This window comes from Sceloporus occidentalis, unplaced genomic scaffold (genome assembly GCF_023333645.1).
Source record: "Sceloporus occidentalis isolate IW3139 unplaced genomic scaffold, rSceOcc1.0.p SCAF_61, whole genome shotgun sequence".
Taxonomy (NCBI): domain Eukaryota; kingdom Metazoa; phylum Chordata; class Lepidosauria; order Squamata; family Phrynosomatidae; genus Sceloporus; species Sceloporus occidentalis.
Genome location: NW_028317041.1, coordinates 4111256 through 4123222, shown reverse-complemented (window position 1 = coordinate 4123222; position 11967 = coordinate 4111256). Strand labels below are relative to the sequence as shown.

General features: G+C 36.9%; 1 protein-coding gene across 6 annotated transcripts in view; it reads right to left on the bottom strand.

Moving 5' to 3' along the window:
- Positions 1 to 2742: 2742 nt before the first annotated feature.
- The window catches only part of LOC149287424 (inositol polyphosphate 4-phosphatase type II-like), a 164349-nt gene continuing 155124 nt past the window's right edge, over positions 2743 to 11967 (bottom strand). For 4 of the 6 annotated variants that reach the window (XM_089492952.1, XM_089492953.1, XM_089492955.1 and 1 more), the window contains one exon: positions 2743 to 2875. In XM_089492952.1, the coding sequence (XP_089349078.1) occupies positions 2743 to 2875 (133 nt within the window). Of the gene's footprint in view, positions 2876 to 5141; positions 5317 to 11967 lie in introns of those variants that run through there. The other 2 variants (XM_089492950.1, XM_089492951.1) reach the window with 1 other exon arrangement.

Sequence of the window (11967 nt, the reverse complement as noted above, 5' to 3'; positions counted from 1 at the left end):
GAGAAGGATACCATGCAAGCTTGGCTGAACATTTGAATGTAATGTATTCTTGTATAGTTTTAGACAGGTGTGAAAACATTCTGTAAAGTGAGAATACTTTCAAAAATAGGCATTTTAATTTCTATCATGCTAAGTGAGTGAACAAAAGAAAAAAGCAAATCAAATGAATATATGGTGCAACCACCCTTTGCCTTCAAAAGAGCTATATATATATATATATATATATATATATATATATATATATATATATATATATATAAAGAAGAGTGGCTGAGGATATATGATACTTATAAGGAGAAAAGAAAAGCACTGAAGATACTGAAGAATGAATTGGGTAATGAAATTTCCATGTAATGGTGTTGAACCAGACGACAGCCTTAAGTAATGATACATAACAATACGACTTGTGTCAAAGAGTCTTATAAAATGGCAGAATGTGCGGGTGCCCCAAAAACTTCTTACTGAACAAGATATAACAGTTGAACAGTAAGGCAACTTACAATAAAAGTATTTATAAAACCACTTATTCTGCCCTGGATTCACTCTAAGATTCAGAATGAAGGTAAAACCCATCATCCTGAATAAAATTACTATTTTAAATTCAAGATAAGCAAAGAAGTATGGAGTCGTCGACACACATTTCAGACACAATGCAGAACTGTATCTATAAATCTTCCATAGTATACATATAGAAAAAAAACTGCAAAAACGACAATGCAAGCATTTATTCTCAACCTGCCCTCTACATAGCATTGGCTAAATGCAAAAATATGGTGATTCATTATCATGTCCAGTATCGGCTCTCTAATCAAGGCTGGGATTATTTTAAGAAACAATACAGCTTAATTTCCTGTCTGAGCTGTTTAATGTATTTAAATCTCCCTGTATAGCACCGTGCATTGAATTCTTCACCAATATATATTTATATATATAAACATCTGTCTGGATAGGTTGCTTTTTAAAGCGTTGCAGAAAAGGCATTTACATTTACAACATAGAAACATAAAGTAATAAAAATAATATTTATTTAACTTAAAAATAGAACGCATACACATGGTGTATAATGAATATGGTTATACTCAAGAAATAATAATGACCAATAGAACATCACAATTCTGAACATTACATTCAAAGGTTTTCATAGCAATGAATTTACAGAAATGAAACAAACATGGAATTAGAGCATGACTAACTTTGCATGCAGTTTGACAACGGTTACAAAACAAAGGGAAAAATGCATGTGATCAAATGAAACATAAAACTTAAATAGGTAGAACTCATCAACTAAGTAACATCCAAACTCCAGGTACCAACTCCCCTTTATCATACTGCTTGGGGAAAATGTGTAGAATTACTGAATCATCACCACTCCCCATTATTAAAATATGCATAGGTTATAAGCCAAAACATATACTTATTTAAAATGGGGTTACTGTGTATATATTAATCATAATTAGTTTAACGCAACAGATTCCCTCCTATTGTGTGACATCAAATATAACAATGCCCCTAAAATAAGAGTAGGAATCAAAAGGACCACAAGCTTACGTGTAATTCCAACAGAACAGGAGCACCACTGAAAATAAACATACTGTGAATGAACCGTAGTCCAGAAAGACTACCGTGCATCCATTCAAGGATATCCCCTGTCAGCCCACCACTAAATACCTATGTAGAAAAAGTAGAAAAACTGGACTCAACTAGGCAGAATAAAGCTACTAAGAACTTGAAACATCCTAATGTATTTTGTTCGTACTATGAACATTTACTGAACATAGTGGCAGCAAATCTTCTAGAAAGGTGGAAAGTAATAAAGGTGGAGCTGCCGTGGTGGTACAATAAGGTGACATTAATGAGAGAGATGTCCTATGTTTATCAATAGGCATTATAAAGTCAATACATTGCTTTATTAAATGTCAATGTGTAGAGTCAGACACTTTGTCTTTGGTGTAGAAATAACATAAGGGAATGTAATTTTAAGGTTTCTTAAGAACTATAGCTTTAGGTCTGTACATAGAGGGCTACCGGGAATATTACTGTGCAAAACGAGTAGTATGAAACTGCGCCAAAGAAAAAAACAAATCAATCTCTGTTATACATATTTCCAAGGAAGCTGAAGCTATGTTAATGATAAACAGGAACCTGAGCACTTTAGGTGGAAAAAATAAACAGCAGTAACTCAGTGGCAACATAGTAATTTCAATGTCATTTGGCCTTGTCCTGTTTACAATATTTACAAAATGTTTAGAAACCAAAAGGGAAACTAGACCAATAAGCAAACGTTACATATGCTAAAGAAAACTTACTAGAAAAAGTTAAACAAATAATTTCAACAGCAGTTGATAAACCAGCTAGGACATAGATAGCTTTAACACTTGGCCAGTGTATGCCCGTTACCTTTTATATTACATGGGATTGTGATTCCACAGCATTGATGGCTGCATACAGAATGAGCAGCTTGAACACCTACAACTGTTTAGCTCACTGGAATCGACAGAATCACCTGTCTTTGGTATCCATTTGTGTGGCACTCAAGGTCGAGTTCAGCACCCCTGCCCTATTGCAACCTTTACACTAATCTCGAATAAATCTCCTTTATTACAAACAGCAATCTATGCTCCCAAATGTGCCACTAAAAAACATCCATTGCTTGTGAATGCCTTGTTATATGTACTCCAGACTATGAAGTACAGTCCGTGATGTGTGACAATGTGCAGATTTGTGTTAGAACATTCCCTATAATCAATTGTGAACTTTTCCATAGGTCCCATCTGGCGGTCTGTAGTACTTTGGGAAAGTCAGCAGCTGTATCACGTTGAATGCATATTTCCTGCAATTGATATTCTTCTGCACATTCTCTATGCGACATCCTTCTCTGGTAGGAGGGAAAGAAAGGACAACTTCATGAAACACAAGCTACAGAAATATCTTTTATTTGATCGTTGCAGTCTTTAAGTAAAAATAACAAGGTTTCAACTATACATTTTGTTCTTTTTTTTCACAAGTGATGATACATCTTACAGATTAAAATCCAAAGGCCAGACCAATATAGTAAAATGCCCTCAGAACCACCATGAAACATCAGTGTTTAAAATCCACTCAGCAGCATTTTCTCTCACGTGAGTGTAAAGAGTGGTATTAAATCTATTTATTGTAGGTTGCACAGGAGCAACAGGAGCTCATAGTAACCCTGCAAATCACACGCACTCTGAAACACTGATACATTTCCCCATACATATAATTAAATCCTATATTCACTTAGAAATACCCTCTTTTGATTAGATTAAAAATTACAAATATAATTTTACAATTATAATTGTAAATCTAGAAATCCGATTTAAATCTTACATACAATAAGGCATGAAATATATCTGGCCATAAAGATTTGTAAATAATACTTAAAACATTTTTCATTCTGATCAATTAATGCTAACCTTTTTTTTTTTTTTTTAACTTCATTATAGTATTTTTCATTATTGTACAAAGAAAAGTGCATATTGACATAAAGTACAAAAAACTGGTTGCACTTTCTTAAACCAACACATTCAGGAAAAATGATAAAAAAACAAACATATATAAAAGTGTCAGAAGAGTAAACACAAATAATGTGATACAGGTTGCTTTAATTACAAAACAGAATTTGGTTTTAAGAACCAATTTACTCCCAACACACGATTGCAGAAACTACACGTCATAGGGTGGTGACTTACTCGTACAGAAGCACTAATGGCCAAAAAAATGTTAACTTCATGTGAAGAAGGACTTTTTACCACTGAAACTACCATAAAGTTAATTATCATATTAAAAGAAAAATATATTTAGCAGGAATGTATAACTTTAATATCACTTTCAATATCACTGAAAGGTCATTCATTAGCTCTAACACACTTATTTCCTGGCATTCCTTCAAAAATATATCACCCATTGGTGACATATTCAAAGTCTTCACGAACATCAGTTATTAGTTTGAGTCAGTAAAATGTCCTTCATCACAAGGTGAAAAGGCTCATCATACCCCATTCAAGGTTCACCTGCTCTCAAAGCATACGTAGCCCTTGCGGTGTTCTTTTACCATGCACTATATTGCTGTAGGGGAAACCTTTATCTGTGTCGGAATGTAAAATGTTTTGTGTTTTTTTTTTGCATGCAAAGAGTTAACTTAAATAACATGCTGTACAGGACCTGCAACATTTTACTTTATAATCTGCAAAAATGTTAACTAAAAAAACCAAAACGTTTTGGGAATCAGTGTAACAACAGCTTGAGGAGTCCAGACTGGAATAACCTGGTGGGGGTGAGCTGCGTTTTCCTTCAAGGAGGATATTTCCAAATCTTGTCCAAATACAACAAGCGATGGCATGTGTTACCTTATATGTGATATAAGGTAAAAAGAAACATATCAATTTGCTATGTACCTCTCATGACACACAATCACGCAAATGACATTTTTAAACATTTTTTAAACAAGAATGGTGTTATGTGCTGTACATTAACCCCTTCTTGCACCCTCTATTTGTCCCTACATGTATCTTTCTTTCAAACCTCTAGCCAAATCTATTATTTTTTATTAAACTATACTGCTGAATAATGCTATTTAAGGGCTTCTATGACATATATCGCAGAAAATACTTTTTTTTCTCCAACAATTACAGTTCTGGTTCAAACTAGTGCATTTGGTAGGAATATTAGTTGCTAGACGTGTTGCTCCACTTTTATTACTTTTTACCAGAATTGCTCTTTGTACATACAATGTAAATCTTAAAACTAATTTGCCTTTTAAGCATTCCATTTTTCAGCATTCAGAACTTTTCTTTATTACAGAACATTGTCTTTTCTCGAGATTTCCCTTAAATAACTATATTTAGACATTTTCCACCCAAGGCAACAAAGAAGATGAGTAAAACAATAAAAAAAAAAGACTACAAAAGATGTGTAATCAAAATAATGCAATATAAGTGAATACAATAAGTACTATAATGAAACTAATAAAATTACGCAATTTTCTCTTATTTTTGTATTTACATTTTGAACAATGGTTCAAGGGACACATTTTGGGTCCAGAGTATAAATGATTAAAAATATATTGTACAAATTAAAATATCATTACCATCCGTTAAAATTAAGAATAGGAAAAGTGCATATTATTGATATTTGGCTAATAGCAAAGCAAGACTTAGAATAAGCCACACAACTAACAAATGCGAGCTGACAAGAAGCAAGGCGACAGGATAGAAGTGACGAGAGGTTGGCTTGTTATCTGTTACACAGCCTTTCTCGGGATCATCTGACTCATTCAGCACTCCCTGGGCTTGTCCACTGTTAGATGATTGTAGTTAGGAACAAAACAGAACAAAGTTATAGAAATGAAAGTTAGAACGTGCATTTGATTAGCATTAATTCTACAAAGAAGAAAGAAAAAGCAGGCAGTAAAAGTCCACACTCTTGAGATAACTCCATTCTCATGTGTCCTTAAAATAAAATTTTCCTGCACACCAATGGCCAGGGATATTAGGGCAGATTCTCTAAATACCCTACAATCATACTTGCCTGTGACATTTTTATTTGCTTATATCAACAGCTGTGATTTTCAGCGGAAAATGCAATTACTATAATTACGTTGATAACCTCTCATAAAATACCCTAGATTAAAAAAAAAACATCTATCCAGACCTCCCAACCCCTAACATTACAAAACACTCTTGAATATAAGAATCTGTCCGCATGGCCATGTGCATTTACCTGCATTTAATGCAATTTATCTCATGTCACATTTAAAAAAAAAAAGATAAATGCACATTTGATTTTCTTATTCAAAGTAAGTAAGGTAATGGGAGAGATTAGCTGGGTTAATCAAGCATGTGGAATTCACAATATTAAACTTCAACTGTCACTGTTCATTCATTTTTCAGAATGCCTTTTATTTTAGGTTTTGTACAATATGTTTCCGTACATCTAGTATGTTAGGTAACATAACAAATATTTTTACATAACCTCATTATTACAAATCAAATTCTACAGTATAAAATTGTACATCAAGAACATTCAGCATGTCCTAATTTAAAATTTCAGTAAAGGATTATACAGCTGTACAGGGCCATGTAGAATTCTATTTATGCCACTATCCATCTCAATAATCCAGACTCAAGGGACCAAGCCATATCGTCATACACCTAACTATTGCTTTGTTCAGTGTTTATTTTCTTAGTTGCTTCCCTATCTATGCCCTTTATATCTAATATAGTATTCTTAAAGAATTCTATATCATTCAAGTGTATTTGTACAATAAAACAAAAACACACGCACAACAGAGATATGAATTTACAAAATACACACATACACATACATATATATAAATCACAGTATTATCCTTAATTAGACACCTTATTAGGCTTCATATGGCCTGTCTTTCTTATAGTAACAACCATTTTTTATAATCTGACCAAAGTAGTCATTGCAATCAATAACAGCAAAGTGTGTTTGCCTGCATTTTAGTTTATTTCATAAATATGATCCTAGTGTGGTTTACAGGCAGTGGATCCAGCGTTCTCTAAAGTTAAGCTTCACCTTTTGGAGGTGGACACCAAGGGGTGGAAGTAGCCTGAGTTGACTTCGGAAATATCATATGTGAAGCTGCAGTCCTATTGCAAATAAAGACGCAACAATTTGTTATTTATATATTTTTATATGTTTATTAATAATTATTGTTTAAATTGTCATAATTTATAGTAGTTCACAATAAGAGTGGTGGAACACTTTCCAGACCCTTTCCAGAACTTTTTCTCTGTTACATATCCTTCTATGTAAGTAAATAAGGATATTAAAGCAAGCACGTGACTGTGTGCAAATATGTATTATACTGTTCTTTTTATGTTTATCTTACTGAAAACTAAAATTCTGTACATATTTTCTAGCAACATTAAAGGTTTTAATGTGCTGCTAAGCAAAAGAAAAACAGCTGTAGGAATTCTTTTCTGGTCCATGGCCAGATGCCAGAAACAAATAATAATCATAGAGGATTTTGGATGTGAAAACTGACTACCAATTGTTGTGTGAAGCTGACTTGAACAGCGATCGCAACTTTTTGCAATCTTAGGTGTTAACAAAAGTATTTTTTCCAGGGGGGAAAATGATGGCATGATGTGAAATATGTGTTTTAAATGTAAAATGCAACTGTACAAATGGTAACAGCATTTATATGAACCGGCATAATGCGAAATAGTAACTTTTGCCAATTCAATAGGCTCTAACTGCATCTCAGTTGTGTACAAGTGCTTTGGAAGCTGTACTCCTGAGGTTAAGAAACCTTGTGTTATTAAGAAGAAAATAAAATATGGACATTTGGACCGTTTCCCTGTTTGGTAGCTAATTCACGGTGTGATCTGTAAGTACATCAGCATGCTGCAAGCAATGTTTGTACCTTACGCTCCACAATGCTCAGGTTGCAAAAACTGCTGATCCAGTTTTCTCTCTAATTCATGGCATTTCTTTATAATTATATTGATCTGCATGCCTGCTGAGGTTCACAGGACAGATCATTATTTCGCCTACAAGACCTACCAAATGATTTTTTTTTTATAATCCTGGATAAGACCGTGTGTGATTATAGCATTTCGTGACTTACAAGAGAACATAACATATATATTCACTGAAACCTAAAAAGTAAAAAACTTTAACTGTCAAGGAACAAAGGCATACTTTATTAAGGACTGCAAGATGTCAGGCTTATTTATGAAGTGCCATTAGGCAGCTTTATAACTTGCTTCAAGAGAACATCAATAGAGGACTTGCTGTGCCAGGGAAATTGTAAGCTAATTTAAAAGAAAGTACTAATAATATAACACAATTGACTGTACTGGGTTTCATTTGAAACATGTTTCTTTTTTTAATAAATTTAAATATTCATAATTAGCCAAGTGCTATGGGGCAGACAGAGACAAAATGATTATTATCCTGGACTAAGCTATTTTGCAGGTATGGATCAGGGGTTAGCCGAGGGTTAATACAGCCTGGGTGCAGTATTTTTTCAGCGTCCTCAGCTAACTAAAACACATACCATACCCTGACACACACACATATTAACACCATAAACGCATGGTAACAGCATACACTCACACATGGTAACAGCACACATTCAAACATACGTGTTAGCCACCATATAAATACACACAGGCTAACACCATTCACATGCACACTCTAATGCCATACAGTAAAACACATACTACACACTTTACTGCTATACAATAACATTCACTCACTTAACATCATACAATTACACATACATACATACACAGTAACACATACACACACACCATACACGTACACACACACATCCACACACACTTTCCTATTATCTGTGCAACTCAAGATTGTAAGCTTGCGAGCAGGGCTCTCTCCATCTGATGTATTAGTTTGTCTTAGTCCGTCAATTCTAGTCTTGTCATAACCATTGAATTTACGTATTGTATGAAGTGCTGCATAAATCGTTGGCGCTATTTAATAAAAAGATAATAATAACTCATAGAGCTCTCACCCTCTTCAACAGCTGCTCTGTGCCATCATTGCCCCTTGCCCTCCCTTCAAACATACACTCTGAATGGGAGTCTTAGTGGGTTAAAAGTGTTGCTGTACCACAGATTTAGCCCTAGTATAAGCGGTATACGGATATAAGCATTAAATAGGACTTGTCTTTGGTTAAGCAAAAAAACAATTCTCTATGTATAAGCTCTTCAGTAGTCTGATTATTCTTGCCACTTATTGGCCACTTAAAGCAGCCAATCAGTGCCAGGAAACCACTGAAATTAATAGGATCGCTATCTCTGCTATCATTAGATAACACAGGGTCCTGCTTGTAATTTACCGTATTTGCTCGATTATAAGACGAGGTTTTTTTCAGAGCAAATGCTCTGAAAAATACCCCTTGTCTTCTAATCGAGGTCGTCTTCTAATCAGACCTCAAAAAAAATGTCCGCTGGAGCCGGCTGCTTACCGGTGCTTTGGTCGCGAGCAGCAGGAGAACAGGAAGCTAGAAGAGTGTCACAAAACTCTGCCTCCCCCCTCCTTCCTCTGGGGGCGGGGCCAGAGAAGTTGCTCGCACAGCCGGGCCCCTGCAGAAGTCTTTGAGTGAGAGATCTGCAGTTCAGGTAAGGGGGTGGGGGAGGGTTTTTGAGCAAGTATGTGTGATTAATGGAATGAATGAGTATTTAAATGTTTGTGAATGAGTGTGTGTGTGTGATAGCATGGATGTGTAAGGGTGGTGGTGGTAGCATGGCATAGGGAGGCTGTACTCACACTCCTATCATCCCCAGGTTACAGCATGTACTGGCTGCCTTGGCTTGATAGGAGTGTGATTGCTGTTAGCAGTTATATATATATACCTCCAGAAATGGGGCAGAGTGGCAAATAGGGGGTATAAGGCATTTCTGGGGCAGAGTGGCAACCCTGGGGGCAGATGTGCATAACTGGGGGGCAGGTTGGCAAATAAAAGGAAATTAAAAAAATATATATTTTTCTCAATCATAGCTTTTATTTAATATGAAAAACTTGTTTACATTAATTAATATTTACTAGTAAAACTTTTTTCCTATATGGTCGTCTTATATTCAGGCTTTTTGTTTTTTTCCTAAATTAATATTTAGATTTTGGGGGGTCGTCTTATAATCAGGGTCGTCTTATAATCAAGCAAATACGGTACAATCTACAGTATAAGGGAATTCAGTTATCAATTTTGACATATGAATGTGTGCATTAATCTTATTTATCTTGACAAACTTTCATATTCATATTAAATAACATTTTGCGCAAGGCATTTAATTTTGTTTTACTTATTTTTACTTTGTATGAATTTTGAGAGCATCCTGGAGTTGGGATAATATACACCACATGACCAAAAATATGTGAACAGCTGACCATCACACTGAGAGTTTGTGGACATCTTATTCCAAAACCATGGGCATTCATATGGAGTCTTTATGGACCTTGAATTTGTGCACAGGGGAAAAGTCATGTTGTAACAAGAAAGTGCTGCTGGCCTCTGTCCCCCACCTGCAACGGCTACTGGGATCCAGGGAGATGCGGGAGCCGGCCCATCTCCCCAGTGGCAGCCGGAGCACCGGGGAGGAGTTGCAGGTGTCATCACTCTCCAGCGGGTGGGTGAGTGCCCGGGAGATGGCGCAGCTGGCCAGCCTCCCCAGCGGCGGCTCACAAGTCCAGGAGCGGAGGAACCTGTCCTCCCTGCCCAGCCGCAGATCCCAATTCCGGGAGCTGAGGATATTGTCCTCCCTCCCCAGCGGCTGACAGCCGGCCCATTACCTCAGCGACAGTGGGAGCACCAGGAAGGGGATGCAGGCGGCATCACTCCCCAGCGGCTGAGGGAGTCCGCGGGAGATGACGCATCCGGCCGTGGGTGAAAAGTAAAGCACATCTTCGTTTTGGTTATACCCTACACTGAGTCTCGGCTAGTGACTGGAAAAATGGGAAAAGAGTGTGTTGTCTCAGGCTAAGGGAGCACAAGTCAGCGGAGGTAGTCGGTCGGACTATCCAGCTCCGTCAATGTATATATTATATATAAAATACACACATTTAGAAATACAACACAGTATATACTAGACTAGTATTAAAACTCTGCAAGGGCTTTATGGGACTAAAGTATCCCGCCTTGAATACTGTTATGTTGCTCCTTTAGGAGGGTGAAGCTGTCATTAGATAACCTGACGCCCTGACCATCAGTAATGCAGAACACCACAGTGCAGAAAATTATGTCCCCAGCATTACAGGGACTAAATATTATATCCCTCTGTGTTCAGGGTTAAATGTCTTGTGTCACAACAATTGAATTTAAGCCCTAATATGTGCAAAAAACATTTGCATCACACAGACACTGGAACTAAAAACATGCACCAATAGAAAAACGTGGACCCATATTAAAGAGATACCAGCTACAATAGGGTGACTTACCCTCCTGTTTGGTAAAAACAATGTCTGAATTATTTCTTGAAAGACATTACAGTAGAATTGAAAGACTGAGGAGCACTACACAGAGCTATTATTTAAAGCTATTTGGAAGCTTTTAGGATCTGCTGAAGATTTTATTGATTCAGAGTATAAAAGAATAAGCCTCTGGGGTTGTTCTTGACTGGAAAATGTGTCCTAAGAGATTATGTAGCCCAACCAAAAGTGCAGAATGTCTGTGGGGCTGTTTTGTTTTGCAGAGATATACTTTCTATAAAGCTATCTGAATTTTGATAAGGTGTTTGATTTAACAAGCACTTTAACTGTTCACAACTACAACATAGAAAAGGACTCTCATTGCCTTCACTTAACTGCCTCTAAAAATGAATGCAACTAAAAAGCAGACAAATGGAGCAATCAGCTGATACCCCTCATCCAAAGGAACAATCCAAAAAAGTCTACGTGAGAGGAAATGAAGAACATACTTTTTTCACAGCACTGTAAGTTGTATTTGCCCCTTTCTCTTATGTTTGCATATTTGTCCCAGTTAATGTTTACAAAGCAAAGTGAAGTAGGCTAAACTAAAAGGTCTCAAAAAGCAGCGCATGATGCTGCAATCTAAAGAAATTCAAGAAGAGATGAGAAACAAGGTCATTGACATCTATCAGTCTGGAAAGGGTAACAAAGTCATAAGGCTCTGGGACTCGAGCAAATCGCACAAAGAGAGTTATTATGTACTATTATGTATTATGGTTGGGGCACACACGGCAGGAAGCCCTCTGGTTGGGGCACACACGGCAGGAAGCCCTCTGGTTGGGGCACACACGGCAGGAAGCCCTCTGGTTGGGGCACACACGGCAGGAAGCCCTCTGGTTGGGGCACACACGGCAGGAAGCCCTCTGGTTGGGGCACACACGGCAGGAAGCCCTCTGGTTGGGGCACACACGGCAGGAAGCCCTCTGGTTGGGGCACATACGGCAGGAAGCCCTCTGGTTGGGGCACATACGGCAGGAAGCCCTC